The sequence below is a fragment of the Siniperca chuatsi genome, linkage group LG8 (genome assembly GCF_020085105.1).
Source record: "Siniperca chuatsi isolate FFG_IHB_CAS linkage group LG8, ASM2008510v1, whole genome shotgun sequence".
Classification (NCBI taxonomy): Eukaryota; Metazoa; Chordata; class Actinopteri; order Centrarchiformes; family Sinipercidae; genus Siniperca; species Siniperca chuatsi.
In genome coordinates, this window is record NC_058049.1 from 12,736,776 (window position 1) to 12,756,840 (window position 20,065).

The 20,065-nt window shown below is 40.8% G+C and overlaps 2 protein-coding genes across 14 annotated transcripts in view; one reads left to right on the plus strand and one right to left on the minus strand.

Moving 5' to 3' along the window:
- dlg3 (discs, large homolog 3 (Drosophila)) overlaps positions 1-9,141 on the plus strand; it is an 80,423-nt gene extending 71,282 nt beyond the window's left edge. For 7 of the 9 annotated variants that reach the window (XM_044205535.1, XM_044205537.1, XM_044205533.1 and 4 more), the window contains 10 exons: positions 1,350-1,526; positions 1,638-1,713; positions 2,281-2,380; positions 3,867-3,908; positions 4,103-4,153; positions 4,261-4,362; positions 4,456-4,628; positions 4,903-5,012; positions 5,105-5,196; positions 5,952-9,141. In XM_044205535.1, coding sequence (XP_044061470.1) covers positions 1,350-1,526; positions 1,638-1,713; positions 2,281-2,380; positions 3,867-3,908; positions 4,103-4,153; positions 4,261-4,362; positions 4,456-4,628; positions 4,903-5,012; positions 5,105-5,196; positions 5,952-6,058 — 1,030 coding nt within the window. In that variant the 3' untranslated portion in view covers positions 6,059-9,141. Of the gene's footprint in view, positions 1-1,349; positions 1,527-1,637; positions 1,714-2,280; positions 2,381-3,061; positions 3,108-3,866; positions 3,909-4,102; positions 4,154-4,260; positions 4,363-4,455; positions 4,629-4,902; positions 5,013-5,104; positions 5,197-5,951 lie in introns of all 9 variants that reach the window. The other 2 variants (XM_044205539.1, XM_044205540.1) reach the window with 1 other exon arrangement.
- tex11 (testis expressed 11) lies at positions 6,867-19,840 on the minus strand. 5 transcript variants are annotated; one of them, XM_044205528.1, is made up of 29 exons: positions 19,634-19,836; positions 18,447-18,559; positions 17,912-17,996; positions 17,662-17,741; positions 17,498-17,575; positions 17,297-17,416; positions 16,996-17,076; positions 16,790-16,875; positions 16,649-16,706; positions 16,470-16,565; positions 16,273-16,354; positions 15,822-15,900; positions 15,502-15,653; positions 15,280-15,365; positions 14,751-14,888; positions 14,463-14,565; positions 14,212-14,336; positions 13,615-13,700; positions 12,850-12,903; positions 12,698-12,738; positions 12,511-12,588; positions 12,311-12,381; positions 11,654-11,767; positions 11,359-11,431; positions 11,104-11,253; positions 10,878-10,986; positions 10,633-10,753; positions 9,843-10,010; positions 6,867-9,614 (listed from the first exon to the last, which is right to left on the minus strand). In XM_044205528.1, the coding sequence occupies exons 1-29, from the start codon at positions 19,659-19,661 to the stop codon at positions 9,543-9,545; spliced, it is 2,727 nt and encodes a 908-aa protein (XP_044061463.1). In that variant the 5' UTR covers positions 19,662-19,836; the 3' UTR covers positions 6,867-9,542. The 5 variants fall into 5 exon arrangements, with proteins under 5 accessions (XP_044061463.1, XP_044061462.1, XP_044061464.1 ...); XM_044205527.1 differs by having other exon boundaries at positions 17,498-17,578; positions 19,634-19,827; XM_044205529.1 differs by lacking the exon at positions 11,654-11,767 and having other exon boundaries at positions 17,498-17,578; positions 19,634-19,832.
- Between the last annotated feature and the right edge of the window lie 225 nt (positions 19,841-20,065).

The window sequence follows — 20,065 nt, forward strand, 5'->3', positions numbered from 1 at the left end:
ATTGAAACAGGTGGCACGCATAAATGCAGCGAGCAAAGGACTCAGAGGTCAAGGTGAAAGGACTCTGATGTAACTCCATAGTCCGAGTGCTTCACCATATTTCTACTGAAGCACTAATACACTTTACTTAACCTAAGCCTAATAACTACATTACTAGATTGATTTAGCCTAAGTTCAATAGCAATGGACCTTACTCGGATATATCAAAAGTATATAGGTGTTATCTCTTTAGACGCCTGCTATAAAGAGATGAGCATTAACCAGTCTGACTCATGCCTGTCTTATAGACCAGCTCCTATGAGGCATGTAGAGCCTAGCCTGCTCCTGTACGGATGACTAAGCCAGCAGTTATGTTGGAAAAGCTGTCTAGTTAGCCGGCTGATGCAGGAGCCGCCATGTCCTCCCAGCCCAGCCTCAGGAATGTGGAGGCGTTAACCTTCTTAGGTGTTCTCTAAAAAAATATTTAAAAAAACAACAGTGTCACATGTGCTCACACTCTCTCTGAAACACTCTGTAAGTATCTCAAGGGGCTATAACATGGTTAAGGCTAGGCATTTGACTATCTCTTGTCAACTTATGTTAAAAGTGTACTTGTTTCCCTGCAAAGCACACTAGTAGATAAACTTCCACTAGATTGCATCATGACAGTTCAGCAGTACTGTTTCCTTATTGCCAGCTGCAGTTTCAGTTAGCAGGACTACTCCAGCAGAAATCTTTAACCAGAGGAGAAATTGTATTTTGGCCACAACATGTCTGTCAACTGGACCATGGTTTATGGCCTATAGATATAGGCTTGTAGGTCAAGTTAAGTTTAAACCTGTAAAGCAGGTATTAATTCCTTTGGAAATGGCTGTGGGTTTACCTGTCTGACAAGATACTGACGCATTCAGACAGACAATACACAGTTTATGCATGTCGTGGAAGGTATGTGGCAACAGTCAAATGTCAAGTGGAAACTTATGAATGGCATGCTTTAATATACGTCTTGTCCAGAATAAGATGTGACATTACTTTCCACCTCATGTTTATATGGTTACATAGACACTGACTGTTTCAGTACAACACTAGAATGTAATAAGTGACATGTCTGAATATATCAAAGATGAATTTCACCAGGTTTTACATTGTCATCTTAATTTCCACATATTGTTAATAACAGTCAAGTCACAGCCCACATACAAGCAATGTGAAGTAATAGAAAAAATAACAAAGGCCAATAATGTAATGCAGGATATTCATAGCTGCCATTTTGTGCCAGAGTAATTTGATCATGGTGCATGTGGAATCTCTACACACAAATTTAAGATGAAAGGAAGGAAGGAGTGTAACCAAAGCCTTTGTTTTTGTAGAGCTTTATTTGACTATGATCGAACAAGGGACAGCTGCCTGCCCAGCCAAGGCCTGAGCTTCTCTTATGGGGATATCCTCCATGTCATAAATGCTTCTGACGACGAGTGGTGGCAGGCGAGGCTGGTCACGCCACATGGAGAGAGTGAGCAGATTGGGGTCATTCCTAGCAAGAAAAGGTACACTCACTCTTCATTTGCATTGCACTAATGCCAGACAAAGCTAATGTGACTACTACTACCATTCATGCCCAGCCTAAACTTATGTCCCCTTTTTTTTTTTTTGCCCAGAGTGGAGAAGAAGGAGCGGGCCAGGTTAAAAACAGTCAAGTTCCACGCCAGGACAGGCATGATTGAGTCTAACAGGGTAAGTGTAGAGGGCCAGCTGCTCCCTGCCCTGGTGCCAGAGAGGCTGTCTTTAGAGCTGCTGCTGGGCTCCCAGGGAGATGGCCTACTTCCCCCTGAGTGTGGGAAAGAGACCAGCACCTGCTCACTGAAGCGCGCACAAAAAGCGCTCATATTACTGTATAGATTACACAGAAGCTTGTGCACTCAGTGATATTAAGAAATGTGCACTTACAAAATGTCTGCACGTTTGTCAGAGGCTGATCTGTCAGATGTAATTTGCAGATGTATAAATCAGCTGTAATGTTGTGTCTGTATCATCTATAATGCAAGCAGATTCAGTTTAATGAAAATGGTACATGTTTAAGTTGGTAAACAGAATCCTGTTTCCTTCACATTGATATGCCATTCATTTTCACCCATTACCTGCTTCTCATTTTCATTATTTGATGTGTATTGTTTGTTTACATTTCATTTGTTTGTTTGTTTTGCACGAGTGTTGAGTGCCTTCATTGAAACCCATTCTGTTTTTGTTTTCACCCTCTCGTTGCCCCCCTCCCTCCCTTCTCACCCACACATCGACAAGCAGCCAGTCAAAGTAAAGCGCAAAAAAAGCTTCAACCTCTCACGCAAGTTCCCGTTTTACAAGAGCAAGGAGAATATTGTGCAGGAGTTGGTGGAGTCTGAACGTGAGTACCAGCTGTGTGATCGATTTTTTTTGGGGGGGGGGGGTTCTTTTTTTTTTTTTTTTTGTCCTTTCCCCTTCATGCTTCAGTTCTGTCTCTCGACTTTCATCTTTCCGCTCACCTCCAGGGATGGTTTGTGTGATGGCACCACTCGCATCCCTTTCTCACTGTCCCAAAGAGATGCCCACTTGCAGAGCCGGCATCAGGCTGGAGATGTGGGGTTCTCTCTGGTGTGTCTGTGCATCTGTCTATGGGCTCCAGAGGAGTGTCTAGTGTGTGTGCTGCCAGCTGTGTGTGTGTGCGTGTGTGCGCAAGTTCTTGGCTGCATTAACACACAGGCTCTCTAACACTGTGATGCTACTCCTTGTATAAGTCCTGATCAATTCTCCAGTCAGTCACTGACCCACAACAAGAAGAATCTCATTAACTGGACTGAAGCTTTAACACTTAACAGGTCAAAATCCCATTTTAATGGGATTGGGCTTGTGTAATTGAAAGGCCGTGGCTTACTATGAACAAAGTGGGGCTCAGGCTTAATGAGTACAGCACAGCACCATGTGTCAGTGGGCCTGGCGAGCACCACACAGCACTCCTCTCCCTCTCTGCCTCAACTCTCACTAACCTCTTCTTCTTCCTGTCTACTCTCTTCTCTTGGTTTCTGCTCTCACCTGTCGGGACACCTAGGACTTCCCAGGGTTAAGCGATGACTTTTATGGATCAAAGAGTTTGAGTAAGTGTGTGGTTGTACTGTGTCAAGCAGCTGTCCCCTGAGCTCAGAGAAAAATGCTTTGTCACTGCAGACCCAGCTGGGAATGCTAAAACCACACACATTTAGAGTGACACACGCACAGACACAACACACAAACACACACTCCTACTTCAAGTCACAGTACATATAAAATATCCATTCCCAAGGGAGAGTGAGTAAGTGTTAGACTTATTTTGAATGTCTCATGGGGTCTTTACAATAAATGTTTAGTAGAGTTTTGTCAGTTAAGGTAACACAGAGCTGGAATATATCTGTCACCAGAGCAGGCCTGGTTGGAAACGCTTTTTCCCTCAAGTTCCCCTGAGTCAGCCAGATCCTGCCTCCCTCCTGTGGACGGCGTAACGCCTGTGTGTTTTCTTTGTCTTTCCCCTGATATGAGATCTGCCGCCACAGGCACAGGTCTAGCAATAGGAAACATTGGCAAGGGAATTGCGGGTCATTTGGGATATTGTCACAGGAAACACTTAATTTCCTATTGCTTGCACCTAAAACCACTTCCCTAATATTGCGAGAGAATGGCTGCCACACCAAACAAGACTTCTTTAAGCTTTCTTTATCCCCTTTTTTTAATGGCCTAGATGTTGAGATACAGAGTGCTTTTTCCCCCTAAGGCTGAGGCAGGTGAAAATAATTTTCACCCATAAGAGAATTTATTTGAATTGAATTCTGGCTATACTGGTTTTGAGATTCTATGAAATTTGCTCTCTTGTGCTTTTGCAGAATGCCTGACATCCAACACAAGTGACAGTGAAAGCAGTTCAAGTGAGTCACGTTAATTTCTCCTGGTCTTTCTGGTTAGTTTTACACTGCCCACATAGATGAATAACATGGTAGATGTCCTTAAATTTACCTGTGAAAAGACATCTGTAAATTAATATTCCTCTTGATGTTTTATCATGATTGTGTTTCTTTAAATGAGATGTAAAATGTCTGATTTTTTTTGTGTGTTATTACAGAGGGACAGGAGGACACAATTCTTTCCTATGAGCCAGTCATTCGACAGGAAAGTGAGTGATCACTTCTACACAATTAAGGGGGGGAAAATGCATAAATCAAACTGTGGATTGTATAGTTCTGTATGTATCCTCACCTGCCTTCTTTGTCTCTAATGCAGTCCACTACACAAGGCCTGTGATCATTTTGGGCCCAATGAAGGACAGAGTAAATGATGACCTCATCTCTGAGTTTCCCCACAAGTTTGGCTCCTGTGTACCCCGTGAGTTTACAGCAACAAATAGATCCAGACCGTAAACATAACATGTTTGACAAGTGAGTGACAAAAATAGACTTGTTCCATTCCCCTCTGCAGATACGACTCGTCCAAGGCGAGAGAATGAGATGGACGGCCAGGACTACCACTTTGTGGGCTCGCGAGAGCAAATGGAGAAGGACATTCAGGATAATAAATTCATTGAGGCTGGCCAGTTCAATGAGAACCTCTATGGGACGAGCATCTTGTCTGTCAGAACTGTGGCTGAGAGGGTAGGCGCCGAGTCTTGTGTTTCTCTGTAGGGTTGGGTTACCAGATTGGTGTATTTGAGGTGTAACCCGAGGCATGTTAGGTGGGCTGCTAAATCGGAACGCAGACATCTGTACTTAACATTCCACCTCCAACTTCCAAAAATTATTAGTTTGCAGTAGTCATTTTTGCAACATTACAAGAACCACAATCAATGCTTGATACGTGGCCTATTTGTGTGACAAAATTTTAAAGTTTATATTATTTTTAACAAAACTTATCTCTACCTGTCTACAGGGGAAACACTGCATTCTGGATGTGTCTGGGAATGCCATAAAACGATTGCAGCAAGCACAACTTTATCCGATTGCCATCTTTATTAAACCAAAATCCATTGAAGCCCTAATGTAAGTTTGAGCTTTTTGACATACTGTAGTTAAGATATCGGTGAACGTAAGTGTGTCTGTGATACTAACCATTAACTACTTGTCTGTTCCAGGGAAATGAATAAGAGGCAGACATACGAACAGGCCAATAAAGTCTTTGACAAGGCAGTTAAGCTGGAGCAAGACTTTGGAGAGTATTTCACAGGTTGGTCTCACTACCCTTTTGCTTTGGGTCACTGATAAATATTTGTAGTTTCGATGGGCTGCAGCTAATGAGTTTTTAAATTATAGATTACTCTTTAAATTATTTTCTCAATTAATTGTTTGGTTAATAAACTGTCAGAAAATTTTTAAAAATGTTTGTCCTAATTTTCCAAAACCCCACAAGGGGCCAAACTTCAAACTGCTCGTTTTGTCCGACCCACAGTCTAAAACCCAAATATATTCAGTTTACTGCTTTCTGTCTGTCACATAACAAAGAAAAGCGGCAAAACCTCCCAACAGAAAAGCTGGAACCAGATGTTTGGCATGTTTGCTTGTAAAATTACTCAAATCAATTAATCGATTGTGAAAAAAGTTGCAGATTAAATTTCTGTCAATCAACTGATTAATCTACTAATCATTTCAGCTCTTTTTTTTTTGTTGTTGTTTCCCAATTAATCGTTTACTGTATGAAATATAATGTCAAAGTAATTTCTTCAAATGCCTTGTTTTGTTCAATCAACAGTCCGAAACTTAAATATATAGAATTTTTAATGCTAAAACACAGAAAACTGGCATTTGAAAAGCTGGAACCAGCAAATATTTGGCATTTTTGCTTGATTTAACAACTGAAATGATTAATTGATAATCAAAGTTGTTGCAGATTAATTAGCTATGGACTTACTGGCAAGTCGACCTATTGTTTCAACTCCAGTTCTGATGCAACCAACAAACATATCTGCCTGTGTTTGTCTCCAGCTATTGTACAGGGTGACTCACTAGAGGAGATCTACAACAAAATCAAGCTAATCATCGAGGAGCAGTCTGGTCCCTACATCTGGATCCCCTCCTCAGAGAAGCTCTGAGCTCCCTGCCGTCCCCTCTGCATCGGTGCAGAGCTCCCCACCTGCCTCCCAGAGACCCCACCCAAGCCCAAATAGCCCCCCTCCTCACCTCCTTTTTGCAGATATGTTTCATATCAAGTTTTAGTGTCATCATTATGTTACTCTCTAAATGAAAAAGAAGTCTTATCACCATTACTGTGACTGTGCACACCCCTGCATGAGTTTCTCAACAAATCCATTCATGACTGGAAATGCCATTCCAAAGGAATTTGTCAAATGAAAACAAAAGGGAAAAGGAATAAATCCTTTGTGAACTGGGACTGACTGAAGATCAGAATGTTTTACAGAAGGAGAGAAGTTGGGATTCAAAAAGAAGTTGCAGGGAAACAGAGACAAATCATACCAAGTTGGAACACTTTGTAAATGTACATCAAATCACATTTAAAAAGACACGAGAGGAGAAGTGAAGACCAATTAAGGTTGTTTTTTTTTTTCTAAAAAGACTGGATAAAATCGAGCCCTGCTGATGGTACTGTTCAAGGAGTCATCTCTCTTGTTTATAATGACTGAGGAAATTAGTGGAGCCTACAAACTGGTGATCTATTTATCACGAACCAGCTTGCTGTTTGGTCGTCTGCCAGTTGTCTGTGCTGCAGCTGATAAAGACATCTTGGGAGGCAGATCAAGAGGAAGAAATGCGTTGTGAATCTCTACATTTATATTATGAAATCACAAGATAAATGATAAAATCCCACTGAGATTTTACTACATATTAAAAACTACACATTTTACACTTCACTAGAATTGTCAATTTGGAGGGCTGTTAGATTTCATTTTTGTTTTTTGTTTTTTTCTTTCTTTGTGGGATTTTTTTTGCTTGTGGTTTTTAGCTGCTCTGTGTAAAGGATGGGGGTAGAGAAGTGTAACTGGGCTCTCTGCAAAACACCAAACTGCCTTACATCAAATACAAATTCTGTTTTGTGACTACCTGTTGTCTGTTAGGGAGGCTGCACACAATTGACAAGGAAGAGAGGAAACATTCTCATCTCTTCTTACTTTTTTTTTTGTGTCCTCCCAACTGCCAGGGGGCCTGACTTGAGTGCAATAGATATAACACAGTCTCACCTCTGTGGGCTCCTTTTCTCCCCTGTAGTTCAACCAACCTTCCTGTGTAATTAAATAAGAATTTGGCCATTGAATTACAATTTGGACAGCCAGAGCCTCCTAACTTATGTTGAGCAGCAGACTACCCTATTACACTCTCTGCCTTCCAAGAGGATTCTCCTCTGATTGAATGGTCACATGGTACTGTCCTATCTGCCGCCATGATGGTGGCCTTAAAACGGGTAGAACAAGACAATAATTGTATTGGATGTCCTAACAATTAAAGAGTCAATATAACCTGTTTTGGATTGTCCCCCTGTCCTCCTACCAAAAACACTAAAGTTGGGTTTGATTAAACTGATATGCTTTGTGTATCTATAAATGTATGAATTCTTAATGAATCTGTTGGCAGGTGCTGAACCACTGTGTTGAGCTTTTAGTGCGTCTGGGGTGAGCTAGACCAGCTCAGGAATCTTAACGTACAGATACCATTTCCCCTGCGACTGAAAGACCACGTTTTGGCGATGACACAGAGTTCATAGCTGTCAAATGTGAACAAACAAGTGCTAATAGTACTGTCGCTTAGTTAACAGCGTTTTAAGCTAACCAGTGTAATCGGGCTGTATTGTGTGTCTTCTCTTTTACGTGAGGTGGGGAGCTTGTTCAAGGCCATTTGTGTGGTAACATTTGAGTTGGTTGTATGGCATCACCGGGATTGAAATGACCTGCTCCACCCTCCCATGCAGATCTTGGCACTGTATGTTAATGTGTGCATGTGAGAGAACACGTCTGAAGAAGGAATACTGTGGCCCCTGATCATGAACGTTCTCGCTTCCCTCCCCAGCCTTTTGAAGAGTGCAAAGGGATTTTTTTCTTCTTCTCAGAGAGCCAGACCCAACAGGAAGTGGTAACGTAGACCTCTGGGTCCCCTGCTCTCTCCCACCCACAGAGCACCTGTAACTGCAAGCATTTTCTGAACAGGTGTGCCCACCTGCCAGGCACCACTGCTAAACCAGCTGTCATTACCTGTGTCAAAACCAGAGTTCAGGGAATAACCGAAGGGAACAGAGCCATTTATAAACTGCTTGCAGACTGTTTCAAAGGTTGTGGTAGCTGTACAATGTAAATAAGCCCCCAGCAGTTCCCCCTCACCTGTGCTTCATGCATGTGTGAATCAAACTGGGACAAACATGTTTTATAGACCACAAATGTCAGGTAAGTAAAGTTTGAGCTACTCTTCAGATATAATTTCCATACAAATGTGCTGTATTGTTGGTATTTCTCTTCAAATGCCTATTGGAAAACTTAACTAGTCAGTTGGGAATTCAATTCCCTCAAGTAGGGCCTGTCTACATGTGATTTCTTGTGGAACGTGTCTGGGTGTATAAATTTTAAAAATATATTGTAAAATAATCAAAAAGAGATGCAGGCAGAAACCTACATAATATCACAGAAACCAGGAGCATTGATCAATACATCATTAGAAGTTTAGAATTGGTCCTCTCTGGTGTTTAGTTGAAATACAGCTGACTGTTAACAATGTGTGTGGTATTCATACCTCAGTCAGCCATGTCAAAGCCCAAAGAACTTGATTTCATTTTACTCTTTCCATTGAGGTTGTGATATATAACGAGATGGAACCTGAATGCCTCTGTGTGTGTATAATTGATGAGGGTCTTTGTTCTGATGAGAGAAATGATGACATATATGCTTTTATTTTTTGGGTGGGGGGGGTCAGGGTTCTTGTTTGTACTTTTGGGTGATGATGTTTATGTTATAGCACATCTGTGCAGTAAGTGCTTGCAAACATGAACCCTTTGATTGTACAGTAGTCTCCTTCCTGTCACTGCAGGTGGTACAGCCTATCAGGACACTTGGCCTCATGGTCTTCCCTGTCCTAGTCATGAGGGAACACAGTCCTGCAACTTTTGTTTGGGTTTTATTTTGGGACTTGACAAGAGTTTATTTGTTTGAAAATAAAATACGTGATTCAGTTATGATTTTGATGTTCTTGTTATTCCGCTTTAAGTGACTCAGTGGCTTTGAAAATAATTCAATAATTAAAATTATACTTTTTTTTTTAAAGATTATTTGTTGGCATTTTAGCCTTTATTGACAGGAGACAGTAGAGAAAAAACAGGAAAGGGGGTAACATGCAACAAAAGTCTCAAGCCAAAATCAAACCATGAACTAATGTGGGATGTGTCTGAACCACTAGCCAGGATGCCCCACAATTATACAGATTTACAGCAACAATTTATCAAACTGTAATATCTGATATTTTACCACAACATTAATAACATTTAGCTGCAACAAAGTGATGGAACTGAGTCCATTTAAGTTAACCCTCAAAACAGGCAGTTAACATTGGGGTGACAACAGCTGACCTATCCCAGTTTGGTTATTCTTCCATGATGAGGTTCTTCTTGGCTTTGTCCAACCTGTCCAGGATTTCACTGTATAGACCAGACATCTGTGGGTACACAAGAAACAACTATCACTTAAAAAAGTATTGGCTCTCAAAAGTATACAATGATGGTTATATACTTAATTCATCATAAGACCTGTGTGTTTCTTGGGCCAACGCCTTTGTCATATTTGCCTAACTAGCAGGATGATTCAAGCTCTATCATGCTCCACTGCTACAACCACCCCAGTCTGCTTAATTCATCCCCTTCCTTCCTCTTCACCATTCCTGTACCTGTGTCTCGTAGCTCTCCTGTAGGGATCCCAGGTGGCGGATGAAGCTCATGGCGAGGCCACACCACTTCTCAGCCTCGGGGTACTGAGCCAGGCTGTACAGCAATATCCCTGTGTTCCAAGCCCGAGTCAGCAACCACAGGGTCTCCGTCTCTGGGAAGTCGTCCGGCTACAGAGAAGAGCAGGAAGATGTTCAAAAGGCCATTTAACGGAGACCACCTGGGTGACTCACTTGAGCCAAGCGTATGGAAGGAAATCTGTGTTTTTAGTGTGTACAGCCTGTGAGTAACTTTCATCCAATCCTGTGTCTACTGTATGTTAACCTTTACTAACGCTTAGGAGTCTTAAACAGACTGTAAACAAACTCCAAGGTCTGCCATTTCTAAAGTTTCATTCGTTTTTCACAACACTTTAATCTTGGGCTTTCACTTTGATCCAAAGAATTCCACAGCTTTCAAGTAATAACTCAATATGAAAGGGGAAATATGCACTGCCTCTAAAGCAGTGTAATGTCTCAATAATTTGATGCCTCTTTCAGAGCTGCTGCTCACCGGCAGTGTGATGACTTGTACAGCACATTAACATTCAAATTGACAGGAAGGGGGTGGTGAATGGAAGCATCTGCTAATTGAAGTGCGGCTGAAAGCCCATTGATAAAAAGATGCTTCTAGAACAGCAGGCAGGCATGGAGTGGAAGAGAGGGGGTTAATTATATAGCAGGGAGCAGTTCTGTTGGATGGAACAGGAGGTGGGAGCCAAGGGATGGCGGTGTGTGATTGGTGCTGACTCACTGCGGCTGCAATGATGGACAGAGCCTCCTCGTAGTAGTCGCACACCTCCTCGAGCACATGGGCCTCCACCTCTGACACACCACTCGGGAGGGACAGCTTGATCAGGCTGTGAATACACTTGCTGAGACAGGGACACAAAAACAGTCACACAATCTGAAACCCTTTCGTCCAAATAAGCATTTTGTGGGAATGGATCGTTAATAAAATGTCATGATTATTTTCATGCAGAGTAGTGATGGGTATGCCTGCAGCGGGCCAGGTCAGCCTGTGGTTGTTTCTTGTGCAGAGAGAGAGCAACCCTCAAGGCCTTCTTACACAGCAGAGGGAAGTGGGCTGGGGGCTCCATGGCTAAGGCTACATATAGAAAAAAAAGGATGCCAGCATACTGCAAATACTAGAACATGTCTGTTTCTTTAGGCATGTAGCAGAGATAAGATTAACAATCCAGCAAGGGTTTTGCTTTGTTTTTACCTGCAATGGTTTCTAGCACCTTGGTTTCAACATTTTCAAGCTCCAAGACAGACTCCAGTACCGTCTCAACCTTGGGGTCATTCAGCTTAGCACGAGCTTCAAATTCATACAGCAGCAGCAGTGTGTCTGTTGGGTCCATTGGGAAGTTTCCTGTAAGCACATGTTGAGAATACATTTCTTTAGCTCCATTTTGATGCATGAAAGACGTGAAAATAAACATGGCTGATATTCGGATAGTGTAGCTACTTAAGGTACCTGATGCTTTCAGGGTTTTCCAGACCTCCCAACAGATCTGAATGTGCTCCAGAGCCTGAGTGAGCTCCTCAGTCTGTGAACCAATCAGAAGCATATAACAAGCATTCTGGATTCATCATCGCCATCTAGTGTTCAGTTCCTCTTCAAAGGCAGAGGGATTAAAATGAAACACCTACGCCAGCACCAATAATGTGGTTAGTCACCTCTCTTCTCCACTGGTCTTGGTAAATTTCCATCTATGTGGATGGAGAGCATGCTAAATGTAGGAGATGGGCAGAGGGAGTGGGTGACACACCTGGACAGAGAGAAGAGACTTCCTGCAGAGCTCCAAAGAGGCAGCAGCAGCCATTAGCAGACATGTCTTCTGGCCCATGAGCAGTGTGCGATCAGTAGGGCACAACTGGGAGAGCTACAGGTCCATGCAGATGCACACACATGTATGACAAAGGAACTAATGCGCGATAGTTGAGCATTTCTTAAATACTGTATTTCCATTTTGATTGCAGTAAACCAAGACAGTGGCTTGTGATCTGAAGGTGGTTTTGAGCACAATATAAACTGGATCATTTGTGGTAGGAAAGAATTGGAAAAACATTCCTTCCTCATTCAACAACTACTTTTGACGATTCCCCCTAAAATAAAGTAGGTCATCCCAGTTTCTCTGAAACATCTACTCAACATCAGGAGCTTCTAATTGTATAGGGGTGTTCTCAGGCATGAATGCATGTACTTAAATCAAGTATGTGCCCTGAGTCAACATCTCATGGAGAAATAAAGGTTAAAAATCCACATGTAGGATTAGATCATTGTGGGTCACTGTGATTCTTTATCTTAAATTGATATGTTTATCTTTCTAAAGCAAAGTTAAATCCCTGTTCAGGTGTTATTGATCTACACCCACGAACTGTAGATATTGATTAATTCACCTGACAAAGCTAATATGGGCACTTGCCTGGTAAGAGAGCACAAAGAAATCCCTCATTCGGTCAGGGCTGCTCTCGCACTGCAGAGCCGAGTTCCAAGCTGTAACAAGGACACACACAAGCGTACACACACACACACACACAAAGACAAAATGAAGGTGCTACAAGATTTGAAGTGATAGCATACGATGTCTGATTGAAGTGAACAGGAGAGAAAGAGTCCTAGTACCAATCTTCCTGAACCAGTTAGCTTCCTCTGTGCGTTGCTCAACAGTCATGCAAGACTGGTGTGAAACTTTATGCAGAGCTGCAGTGATGGCAAACAAAACATTTGTGGGTTGTGATGCACAGCAGATACTGTAGTTGAGACATTTCTTCCCAAAATGCTATTTAACCCCTGTTGCATATGTACTCACCCATTTTTAGATATGGCAGCAGGACATCCAGATTCACATTTCTACATGGAGTGATACAAGGTAGTAAATGTAAATCTGTTTTGATTTTATTAAAAGCAGCATCAATAATACTATATAATCGCACTTTTTTAGGTACTTTCCCTTCCCCTCACCTCATCTCATCACTCGATTTTTCCATTGTGGAGAGCACAAGTCGAACCAAACACCTATAAAAAGATGAATGGAGAAACTGGTGTTGACCTCCTTTATTTCACCTACTAACTGTATTATACAGAGACACACTTTCAGTGGAGAAGCAAGGGAATATAGGTCAGTGGATCATAGAGGTGTATGGAAAACTAACAGACTCGCTACAATCTCTCAGCACATAAGCCATCTCTACTAAATGTTGTCGCTTTATGTGTAAAACTCTACCATCATGTTTTCTTTACGCGGTCACAACATATGAACACTCAATACTTCAAAGTAAACGGAAAAACAATTTGGTACCTGAAATTCAATATTTCTGTTCTCAAAACAAACTGCAAGCAAACTTAAGGGTCATCCAAAAAAGCCTTGTTTTTGTTTCAAGATAGCAGCATGGAAAACAAAGGGTAAGGCAAAAATATCAGCAAAAAATTAGAAGGAAACCAACCTATAACTGAAAAAGCCTCCTTGGTGAAACACATTGATTATTGAAATGTCCACATGTGTCATTGTCCTTCACAGCCATGTGTATTATACTTTCTGAGGTACTGGGACTTAAGTGTGTGAGGTTCTCAAATAAATACATTTTGCTGGCTTCCTACTCCTTTATTGCTTTCATGTCAGAGATATTTTATCAGAATAGATATTAATAAATTAATAGATAATTTTTCCTGCAGGAAAATTATTTTTTTTGGTATTTAACTCATTTGTATATTTGGGTTCTCACTGACCTGAGAGCAGTCAGGACCTGAGCTTCATCTTTGGAGTTTTCACACAAACTCTCCAGTGCCTTCATGGCAGTTTCCTGCTGTTCATTCTGTCACAGGGGAACAAGCATCCAAGCATCCTCATCATCATTAAAACCACCACCCACCAGTCATATTCATCACAATCATATTGTATACTAAAGAAAGGATTCTTACACATTTTCTATTCATAAAATCATTTTCTAGACCCTCACAAAGTACTGGTTATAGCTGGTTGCTGTCCAGTATGTTTCCTAATAGCAGCTTGGGAAAGGGAATGTCCACTAAGCTGTCTTTTTTAATAACTTATAAATATCACAAATAAGTTTTTTTTGTTGTTTATTTGTACAGTATGAACTGTCATTTAACTATTAAATCTGAACATCAACATTTGTCTACACTACCAACAAGAATGAGTGCAGTGACATGTGATATGATCTCTCATTGGCTTCCCACCCAAAAACTCTGCTAATTGTGTTCGAATGGAAATGTGACAATAATTCCACTAGACCAAACCAATTATTTTCCCATAAATTCCACACATTTTACGAATGGTGTACAGAATTGAGTAATGAGTCCTACGTCCAAAGCAATCTGAGCAGCCAGACTGAGGAGATTGGAAGCAGCGTCCTCAGATACCAGCAGTCTGTCCTCACTGGCCACATGACTCTTGGACAGAAGTCCCATTGCATTCACTGCCTCTGCAGCTGGTACATATAAACAGCATCATCACCATAGAGAATATACTGAAAATGTAGTTGTAATAAAATTGCAACACTACTACCATGCACGCTTTCACTGCATATTCATCACACATAATGTTTTGTAAATACCTTTCTCCACATTTTTCTCCTGCACTGCAATCTTGTAAACACTGAACTGAGTGAAAATGCTGTCAGGATCACATCTCTCTGCTTCTTTAATTGCTTCTTTGGCCTGATAAACATAAGTTTTCATATACATACAAACATACATCACACGTAAAAATGTGGCAGGAGCACTTGCCATTGTGGCTGGTGACAAACAAACTACCTGGTGAGTTCTGACACGCACCACCCAGTGCAGCCACTGGACAGCACATTTATTTCCTTGACTTGCTATTGTGGCTCAAGTTGTCTTACCTTTTCCAATTGTTTAAGTTGCAGGAAACAGGAAGCTCTGTTCCTCTGCAGCTTGGCTAAGTTGGGCTCCATCTGACCTGCCTTAAAGAAACTCAGGGAGTAGTTATACCACTGAAGAGCCTCAGAATAGTTCCTGGCCTGGGAAGAAAGATAGAACGTTAAGTTATCCTTTATGTATCCCTCTGTGGAAATTAAACCTCTGAATTGTACCTATCCTAACTATTTAGGAGCAGTGGGCAGCCACAATGCAGGGATCAGGGACCACCAGTAGTTCTGATGCCAGTACCTTGTTCAAAGGCAGCGTAGGAGTATTCCTGACTTTGGGTTTTAAGGAAACCAGAGCACCCAAAGCAAACCCACAAACAGAGAGAAAAATGCACAGTCCGCCAAGATAGGTGGGCCAACAGCGGCCCAACAGCCTTCTTGCTATAGGGCAACAGTGCTGATCACATGCTGATAACTATACATGTGTATATGCACTATCAAATATCTTGTGAATTAAGGATAAACAAGGCTGTGTTTTGGATACCTCAAAGTGTTTGGAAGCTTTATCCCACAGCATGACATGTAGACTTGTGAGGGCCTGTGGAGTCAGCTGTTTTCCTGTATAGTGGCCTGTGTGGATGTAAAAAATGTTAATACTAATACAGAGGCACATCTATAGTGCATTACCTGCATTACTATTAAATTCATTATGTAATTTTCATTAAAATCAGACTTATTCTAGAACTGGAATGCAAATATAAAGTACCAGTGATGACATCCTCTATCTTCTGTTTGCCCAACAGCTCCTTGCCTCTCTGCAGCAGTAGCTCAATTTGCAAGACAAGAGCAGTTCCCAGGTCAGGGGACGACTCAAAGTGCTGACACACACGTTTCAAATACTCAAATGCCAGCACGTCTCTAGAAAAATCAAAACAGATATTATTCAGAGTTGAATAGCATGTGTCTGAGCATTCCTACAAAGAAAATATGTATATACGCACATGTTCATGTTAAGCTATGTGTGTGTCTGATGACTTTCTACAAAGAGCCAAGTGAGAGCACTAGCAAGGATGCTGTAGTTTTTACCTGTTTTCAGACATGAGTCGTTTCACTGTGCTCAGACACACTTCAAGAGAAACCTTAGCTTCCAGCATCTCATTAAGTCCTGAAAACATATTTTTATGATCTGCTTTTAAACGTGTGTCTAACTGCTTAAGTCACCCATAGACACACATTAAGACTTAGCAGGGTCCCAGAACAAGCACAATCTTCTACTGGAGCACCTGGCTTGACTTGAGGGAGTAGTTACTGTAGACTATTGTTCAATGTACACACTTAGAATATTTCTGGAACAAATAAACTCATCAATAGCCATTTTTTAGTTTTTACCAATCTATTATATTTCCAGTAGCTTCAGAGACTCAAACTTTTAAATCTTGAATCTACTTCTCTAACCTCTCAGTCACTGACACCCGACTGCTGCCTATGTTAATGAAGATCTGTGTAAATAATTGAATGAGGTCGGGTAATGACTAACCTGCTCTGATATGATCGTCTGAGGCCCCAGATCTCAGGAGTATTCTGATTTTTAAGTACAACCCAGAGGCGCTCACACATTCCTGTCAAAGTGCACAGTGACATTAGGTACAGAGCATCTGAGCTTTTATTTTGTAAGTGCATGCTTCAAAATGCATAATGTAAACTATTATGTAAAAATGATTTCTTATATCCAACCTTGTTGGCTAAGCTGACAGCATTAAGGGCCTTCTCCTGAAAACTCTGACAGTCCCACTCTAAATAAACAGTGGCAAGGAGCCTCAAAACCTTGGCCTATTGGGAGGGAAATTGAAGACATTAAAAAAACATATACTATTTTAATTGTACCCACTAAACTTTGCATTGCACTGTCTTACCTGGACTTCAGATCCAGGGGCATATTTCACATTCATTCTTCCAATGTCATAGCTTTGGCTGAAAAAGAGAAGAACAAAAAATCCATTTTCCACTGCATTGTTTCTCAGCACTTTTCTGTAGAACGTAAACATTATATTTACCTCAACCAAAATGCACTGTCCTCAAACTTTCTCAAATTGTAAGTGTCTATTCCAAAGTTGTAGCACATAAGGGAGAGGTACGCAGTCTGCATTGAAAAAAATATATTCACAGTTTACATCCCCCACACTTTCAATAGCAATATGTACTGTAAATGTTAAACAACAATATATAGTTTTGTTATAGTGATAACAGAGGGCTTTTTTACATCTTTTGGTAGTCGCAGCAGCATGTCTTTACAGCGCTGCATGTAGGCCACAGCCTCATGGTTATTTCCTTGACTTATGGCCTGCAAAGAAGAAACTTTCTATTAAATGTAAGCAAACAATATAACGTTCCCTATTAGCACAGAATGAGATTTCCCCCTCTCATTGTTTCTCAGTTCACATTTTAGCTGTCTCACACTTCACACTGCAAGTCTGTCAGAATAGCACTTCCTCAGCTGCCAAATATCACAAGAACAAATATTCACATTGAAGGTGTTGAACATCACATGCGCCACAGCTCACCGATTCTGCCTGGCATGAGAGAACTCGAAGCAGATCCTTCTCTACATCCCCTTTGGATGAAGTGATGTCAGCAGCTCCGTCACCTCTGGACGTTAGTTGGCTATAGAGGGTTTCCAGGCTCTAGGGATATTGTATGTTTAATAATTTGTAAAGACACCATATTTATGTTTGCTCTCTCAGTTTGAGTGTTATTTTCTTCACCTTAACAGCAAGCCTTAAGAAGTTATCTGCCATCTGGGGATTTCTGCAGTCCAGCCAGGTTCTCCCTGTTTTGCTGGCCATCTGTAAAGATTAGACACTGACAAACAGACCTTGTCCTCCTGAAATGTTGAGCACTCACAGAGGGTGCCTACAGTACTGCCTACCAGGATTTGCTTGCGGATGACGCCCTCTGTTGGATTCTCAGGCTCACAGCAGTACAGCAAACTGCATGCAATATGACGCACTGTGAGGATGGTGAAAACATTTGAATGTGGCGTGACACAACCTTGACTACCCCTGCTTGCAATCCTTACATTGTGTCAACATTTCAGATGATGATGTCTGAGTATTTTCAAGTGTCAAGATCATCTGTAAAAATTTTCATGTAAATAAATACAGCAACTAGAAGTATACCTTTGGCTTTCTGATTTTTACTTATACTGGTGCCCACATTCTTAGTAACTGCCCAGTTCCACAGCTGGATGGCACACTCCTCAAGCTGGAATATAAGTAAGAAAAAGAAAAATGCATGCAACTTACAACTTCTGCCAACTTATTGGCCACATAAAGGTGACATAATGCTATATTAGAAAAAAACTAATACTACTTCTCTTTGACTTAATACTAAATAAAGAGATCTGATGTAAAACTTCACAACTCGGTTACAGTAGTCATATAAATTATGGTAGAACCAGAATGATGAGTTAAATTAACTCACATTTCAAGAGAGTGAAAAAAAAACCACTCTGCTAAGTAGAAATAAGTTTGTTGGCATTTCATATGGTAAGTCCTGCATTACAAGAGTGATAGCATGGTGAAATTTTAGATTTATGACTGTTTGCTAATTCATAAATGTTGGTTGCTTTTTGTTGCTTTGTTTTTTTTATTTACTATTACAGTACATACCTGACCAGAACTGTGGGCTATAGTCAAACTCTCTCACACACACCTGTGGATCTGGTATTTTGGGGAAATCCTCCAGGCCAGAGACTTCAGAGAAGAGTTTCTCTATCACCTCATCATAATCTGTCAGATGTTTCTGCAGCAGGGTCTCTGTGAGACCTGTGTATGAATAAAAGCAAATCAAGACATGTTGACAGGACACGAACAAGACAACAGCAGACACTTCATGTCCACAAGTGGTCAATGATGTCTCACAGTGTACAGCACATATCACAATATCGTTTTGCCTACTAATCTGACAGCAACCTTCATTTCACCATGAGAGACAAAATGGAAAATGTGTTAGCTCATCTCTACCTGCTGGTTGCATTCAAAAATATAACAGTAAACATACCAGTATTGTCCAATCAACAAGAAGAGCCACTATCCTTTTTTAAATTGAAATAATTCAAATGTTTTCCCCAAAAAAAGTTTGTGTTGCAATAGCTAGTTTCACTTCTTATGTGTGTCTTGTGGCAGTTTTAAAAATAATTGTGATATTTGGTTGTAGCTTATTGTTGGGCTAACACACGTTTTAAAATGACATAATAATCATAATAATCTGTTAATGCTGACCATTGATGTTCGATTATTTAGTCTAGTTATTCAGTCTAAAATCACAAATGTTCACAAACAAGTTTCCAAATCCCAAAGTATTCAACAATATGAAATAAAGAAAAGTGAAAAACCTTTTAAAAATTTGAGAAGCTGTAACCTGTAAATGTTCAGCAATTGTTTATAAAAATTCTCATTGACTAAGTTTGCTAATGTTCTGTCAAAAGACAATTTTTTTAGGTTATCTGATTGCGCCCTCGTTGGGTTACTTCAGCTTAGTGTCATTAAGGCTTGTTAGCATGCCATAAAAATGTACATTATATTGCATTCCGATATAAAAAGGATCCACTTGTATTAATTTTGGACATGACTAAGGTAACGTTAGCCAGGTGAAGGGCATAAATCAAGTCAATGCAGAGGTAGCAAACATAAACAGGCTAACCTAGCTACAGTAGTTAGCCTTAGCTAATGGCAGTATCAGTGGAACTCGGTGGTAGCTATGCTTAGGTATCCTAGCATAGCTAGGTTGGACGTTTAGTAACGTTAGCTAAATTTAGCCAACAACAGCCAAAACTGTCTTAAAGCAATACCTGGTATAACAAATAGTAGTTAGACCAACTGAACTGGATAGTTACTCACATTTTACAGTTGAAACAAACTGCTCCATGCTTTGGTTTCACCGCTGGAAAAACTCTCAGTCTAGCTTCTCCTCGAGATCTTGTTTGATTGACAGCTGTCACAAATGCCCGCGAAGTTTGTCAAGGAGGGGAAGAGCTTGAAGGTACCAAAATCAAATCAAAGTTTCCATTATTAGTGTTATCTCTCAAAGACTTTGTGTGCCTTACCAAGCTGATATGGTCCAGAATGCCATACTTGGTTGCAGTTAGCTATGTGAAAATTTTGAATTTTGGTTTATTTTACTGTTAGCATAGCTAGCATTAAGATGTATTGACATATAAGGTAACTACCCATTATAGCTATTGTTACTATGGCATATTGATTTTTTTAGACCATTTTGACTTGGTAAACAAAGCTGCAGCAAATAACCTTAATTATGGGTACACTACATTT